We start from the raw sequence: 6,000 nt of genomic DNA, 5'->3' as shown, positions 1-6,000 counted from the left end.
TATTCTGCTGTATGGATATACACATTTTCTTTATCCCTCCATTCATCAGTTGTTGGACTTTAGGGTTGATTCCATTTTTTTTGGCTCTTATGAACAATGCTACTGCGAAGAAGTATTTGTACAGACATAGGATTTCATTTCTCTTGGGTATATATCCAAAGAGTGGAGTTGCTGGCTCACGGGTTATTTTTATGTTTAGTACATTGATGCAGCCGCTGTGTATGAGGATAAGGTTAGGGATTGTCTAGAGGATTGAGTCAGTTTCTGTTTTGCCAGGTCCTGCTTGTTTACATCCCTTTTATTCTTGTGTCTTTCCCCCTTTATTTGCTTCATCTCTCCTCTTTGTAGAATCCAGCCCCCTCCTGATTTTAGTAGTAACTGAAGCTTTCAATGCCTAAAAGTTATTTGTAAAACATTTTGAACTCTCTGGAGGATGGACGTTAAAGCAATAATGTTTATCTGTTTTTCTTTGGGTCGGCGGCATGCGGTGCTATTTTGTAACAAAAGAGCTCATTGAGTAGGAGGCTTATTTAACTTGTTCCTGAGGGTTACACTCCAACAACATGCTGTCCAAACAGATTCTTAATTACCCAGAGCCGAGCCTGAACGTTTTAAACAAGCAGTTTGAAGTTTCTTGGAGGATATTAACATCTTTAATAAACCTGGATATGTAAACATATGTTGAGAGCTTGTGAAAAATGTATGTAGAGTTCCTGGTGTGTGCCTGGCACATAATTGCTTAATAAATTGCTAATTGCCACTATAAAAAGTTGCCATAACGAGCAACCGATTTCTTTTAAGTATAAATCTCAACTACGTAAAATATCTTTTTTTTTTTTTGGAGACACATTTGAGTTCTGTTTCAGAATACACAGGATACTTTTCCATGAGTGCTGACATAAATTCTCATTTAATCATCACCCCCACCTCGTGAAACCTGGCATTTGTTTTCCAGTGGTTATTTTTAGAACAATAAAGATCATCTCCACCTACCCAAGCAAATTTAATCTGAATACAACAGAGACAACTCTTCAGTGGTTTATCCACCCGCTCCCTCCCTACAAATCCTTGTGTAGATACGCAGAAGGGTGTAATAGGAGCCGCCGGCCCCCAAGCTCTCCCTGCTCGGGTAAAGCTTTCAGTTAAAGCGGAGATTTAACATGCATTTTACTTGAGATGAAGAACGGGAATAAGGAAAAGCGAGCCCTGCGTGCGAGAACTTCCACAGCTCCGGGTCGTTCCCAGAATAAATGAGATCAATGAGTCAATCGTTTCCCCTCGCAAGTCAGACATCTGAGCGCGATCTCCGGCGAAGGGGATTAGAGGCTGCTAGGAAGACGCCCCTTCCCTGTTCTGGTCGAGTTCCCGGCCTCGCGGAGCTGACTTTAAGTCACCCCAAGAAGGGAGCTGGAGAAAGGGGAGGCGCACGCGCCCCGGGGGTGGAGGAGAGCCGCGGGACGAAATTCTAGACCGAGTGAGGCTCGGAAGGAAGAGGAGGGGCAACTGCGCGTGGGGAAGAGGAGAAGAGTGTGCTGGGGAAGGGAAAGGAAGGGAGGGAGGAAGAAGGAAGGCGGAGGATAAAGAAGGGGGCGAGAGGGGGCGGGGGCGCGGGGCGGGCCGGGGAGGTGCCCGGGGCGGGCCGGCTCGCGCCTCGGGGAGGGTGTGCGGAGCGGGGGCCGGGCGGGGCGGGGCCGCGGGCGCCCGGGGCTCGGCGGGGGCTGTCGGGATTGGGGCGCCGCGGTTCTCGCTCGCCTCGGCGGCTCAGCTCCGAGGGACACGTCCGTGCGGCGCTCGCCCGGGGCCGCGCATCTCTCCGGGACTTCCTTCCCGCGCGCCCCGTACCTGGCCACGGCTCAGCAGCCCGGCTCCGGCTGTAGTGCGCGGCGGGCGGGCGGCGGACCGCGGCAGTCATGGGGCTGCAGCCCCTGGAGTTCAGCGACTGCTACCTGGACAGCCCGTGGTTCAGGGAGAGGATCCGCGCCCATGAAGCGGAGCTCGAGAGGACCAACAAGTTCATAAAAGAGCTCATCAAGGACGGGAAGAACCTCATCGCAGCAACCAAAAGTAAGAGGGACGTGGGCGCGGGCAGGCTGCGGAGCGGCGAGGCCGGGAGGAGCCTCTGCGGGAGGGAGACGGGCAGTAGCGTGCCCGGGGTCAGCCGGCCGCGGAACGGGAGACTGGGGACTAGGAGGCCCCGGGCTTTCTCCTGCCCTCCCCAAGCAGCGGGTGGCGAGTCCCCTTTCCCGTCCCTAGTGCTTTAGCAGCGGCCAGAGGCAGGAGCTGTGCGTGGGAGAGCGCCGCCCGCAGCCGGGTACCCCTCGGCGCCTGCAGTTCCTGTCCCACCCGCCCGAGGTCAGGTGGGATTGCGCCCTAAAGCTCAGTTTCACTAGTTTTGCCTCGTGACCTATCCAGAGGACTTTCCTGGGGATTCTTTGAAAACCTGCTCCGTGATTTACTCAAAAGTCCCTTCAACTGCACCCTTACCCTATTATTTTCTGATCTTTTCGGATAGTTTCGGCCCGGATCCTCCACTGTGCTAAACCAGAAAGTTCTCCTGGCGTTGTGCTGCTTTCCGCACATTCTTTCCCTCCTGCGCTGGGGAGGGTTCAAAGATTGGGACTTGAAAAGGTGAGCAGGCAGCCTACCCTTTGGCCAGAGCCAGCGTTGCCTGCAACTAGGGAATTCCACCCACGTCGGGCTTGATGCCTTCCTCCCTGGTTCTTTTCTGCTTTTTGAAAAACTAGGAAGTGGCCACCGGGGAAATAGATCTCCGTAGATAACATCTGTATCTGAGGATAGTCTAGGAGGGAGAAGGTCTAAAATTCTTGCTGAAACACCGAGTTGGTGATGTTGCTGGATGGGGGTGGAGGGTGAGGCGGGGAGCCTTAGCTCCAGTGAGGAGCTGGGCGGCCTGAGCACACCTGTAGTCCACAACCCTTCTGAGGATGCCTCTGAGTGTCCTCTTAAGACAGCAGACGAGGAACGGGGCAGTACCCAGCCTCACAAGTCTGTATTGTTAGGGTCTTTACCACTTTTCTAGTTTCTCAGTTCAGTAATTCCCAGCTTTGGAGTTAGTCCCTTGTACACTTGTTTGCAGACATCACCTCTAGGAAAAATACTCCATATCACTCTCCCCTCTACCACCATTTTGTATTAAGGAAGATTAAAATATACTGAATAAAACTGTCTCAAGAACCCAGCACAGTGCCTGGAACAGTAAATATTCATTTAATGAATGAGTTGAAATAAGTTTTAATGTGAAGAATTTAGTGAGCCATCCCTGTAATTCTGGAAGCAATTCACTGCTCTGGATGGTGTCTGGATGATGTTCTGTGACCTTGTTGGTGATGCAAAATGAGGATTGGGAATCACTTTGTTCGGGATATGTGACAAGTGGGCTTATTTGGTTGATGGCTGTCCAGCGTCTTGGTATTAGGTATGTGTGTTGGGTAGGAAGTTGGGAGGGGTTATAAATATGTAGGCAGGAGTGAGAAAGGCAGTTTGTGTGTGTGTGTGTGTGTGTGTGTGTGTGTGTGTGTTTGTACATGTGAGCGCCCCTGAGAACATGAGGGAGAGATCTCCTTCCTCTGTACTTGGTGTTAACCAGTGTCACTGGCTGGGGGAGTGTACCTTCTCTCTTACTGGCTGTAGCAGCTCCCTCTGGAGTTAGGATGACAAGGAGAGAGCCTTTGGTATGGGGAGAGGCAGATGGCAAAGCGAGTTTGGCCACTGGTAGAAAGCTATTTATGTGACTGCATGTAAGCTTTTCTGCCAACAGGACACATGCCTGGTGTTCCAGCAGCAGCTGGTGCATCTGGGGGGCCAGCTGTCAGCCTTCCTCCCCAGAATGTAGACTTTCTTGAATTTGTCAACTGCTGTCTTACTCCTTTTGATTCTTGTCCTTTACCATAAGGAACATAATTTATAATCATGATTAAGAGAGCAACCCGAGGGGGCACCTGGGTGGCTCAGTGGGTTAAGCCTCTGCCTTCGGCTCAGGTCAGATCCCAGGGTCCTGGTATTGAGCCCTGAGTCTGGCTCTCTGCTCAGCGGGGAGCCTGCTTCTCCCTCTCTCTCTGCCTGCCTCTCTGCCTACTTGTGATCTCTGTCTGTCAAATAAGTAAATAAAATCTTAAAAAAAAAAAAAAAAAAGCAAACTGAAAGTATCTTTTTTCTCATTATATTTGATTAACTTAAAGTCCTTCCCAGAAGGCAACAAAAATACAGCTTTTGTTCACATGCTTTAGGCCAGTTAGGAAGACCCTGCATTTGCCCAACTTGCTCCTCAAAGTGTAGTTCTAGTTCATATCAAAGATTACAAGCACCTGACTTAAGTCAGGACACCTGTGTTTAATTCACCTTTCCTGTTGGTTAGGCCCTGGCCACATGACAGCTGAACAGGTCAATTATTTTGTGTTCGGTTTCTCTTGTCCTACTTCTTAGAGGTACTGGTAAGGTTCTGCAGTGTTTGGAAATTGCAGTGTAGGTCAGTCATTTGCCTAACCAGTTGAGCCTTTCTATCGAATATCTTCGAGTCAAGAAGTCAAGGAAGGCTGTAAGGTGGGGAGAGGAGCTGCAGAAAGAACAGCAATCACCTGGGTCAGACTGATTATATTTTCAGGTGTCTTATATTCCGTTGTGCCTAAATGGCATTTGGTGCATTTTCAGAATTGTGAGTTTAAGTGATTTGTTTTTAATTGCCCTGTAAGATGTCTCCTGCATGCACTAAATACTTGTTGGCTTTATGTAGTTTTGATGTCATGATGCTTTGAGTATTCCATAAATATTTAAAGAAATTGGAGGTGGCTCTGTGGGACTTGAAGGCTTACTGCTGAGTTGAGTGATGCAGCAATCAGCACATATTTAGCATCTATGATTCATTAAATATTGGGATTGAGATACAAAGAGGTAATAAGACAGAAACCCTTGTCCTTGAGTTTATCATGTAGTTGAATTCAGCCCAATTTAGGGAATGTGTTTGAACTCCTGTAGCAATGTGCTGATTTCTTAAAGGATACGCAGACACACACATATTAAAAGGTTAAGGGGTGCCTGGGTGGCTCAGTCATTAAGTGACTGACTCTTGGTTTGGGCTCAGGTCATGGTCTCAGGGTCCTGGGATTGAGCCCCGTGTTGAGTCAGCACAGAGTCTGCTAGAGATTCTCTCCTTCTCCTCCCAACCCCCTCCCCCGCTGCATGTGCATGCTCGCTCTTTCAAATAAGCAAATTTTTTTTTCTTTTTATTTTTTTTTAGAGATTTTATTTATTTATTTGACAGAGCAAGAGAGAGGGAGAGAGAGAGCACAAGTAGGGGGAGCGGGAGAGGGAGAAGCAGGCTTCCTGATGAGCAGGGAGCCCGACTTTGGGCTTGATCCCAGGACCCTGAGATCATGACCTGAGCCACACAGGCACCCCGTAAATAAATGTTAAAAATAAATAAAAGTTTAAAAATATAGTGACGAGCAAGTATTCTAACTTTGCCAGAAACAAGAGTTTGTTATAGGTTAGAATAAAGACATGTGACTGGCAATTTGGGCACTTGTTTTAAGGAAGGACTAGAACCTTGTAGAACTTGTCAGGTTGAAAACAGCTGAGAAGAAACTGGAACACCACAGTGCTTAAGGACCATGAGGAGACCAGTTAGGAATGAGATGAAGGGAGAGGTCAGTTTCAGATTATGGAGGGTCGTAAAATCGAGGTGAGGAATGTGGACTTTATCCTGTGGAGAATCACTGAGGTTTGTCAGCAGAAGGCTGACATAAGGGGAAAGAGTTGATTTTGATACAGGATTTGACATCTGTGTGTAGGGTGGACATAATAGTGGGGGTAGGCGGGAGCTACAGAGAAGTCTGGGATCACTGATTTATGTGGTACATTTGGAGATCATTCACTCAGTTCAATGGAGTCTTTGTTTAAATTGATTTTTTGGTCTTTTTTCTTTTTCACGCCTTTCCTTTCCTAGAATAACGAGTGTCCTCTTTTAATACAGTCTTTCCTTTT

At 48.2% G+C, this 6,000-nt stretch overlaps 1 protein-coding gene across 2 annotated transcripts in view; it reads left to right on the top strand.

The window, feature by feature from the left end:
- The first annotated feature begins 1,815 nt into the window (after positions 1-1,815).
- ARHGAP10 (Rho GTPase activating protein 10) overlaps positions 1,816-6,000 on the top strand; it is a 317,186-nt gene continuing 313,001 nt past the window's right edge. For both annotated transcript variants that reach the window (XM_032855552.1, XM_032855553.1), the window contains exon 1: positions 1,816-2,064. In XM_032855552.1, the coding sequence (XP_032711443.1) occupies positions 1,911-2,064 (154 nt within the window). In that variant the 5' untranslated portion in view covers positions 1,816-1,910. The remainder of the gene's footprint in view (positions 2,065-6,000) is intronic.

This window comes from Lontra canadensis, unplaced genomic scaffold (assembly GCF_010015895.1).
Source record: "Lontra canadensis isolate GAN:19392208 unplaced genomic scaffold, GSC_riverotter_1.0 scaffold10, whole genome shotgun sequence".
NCBI lineage: Eukaryota > Metazoa > Chordata > Mammalia > Carnivora > Mustelidae > Lontra > Lontra canadensis.
Note: the sequence above shows the minus strand (reverse complement) of the source record. Positions and strands in the feature narration are given on the sequence as shown.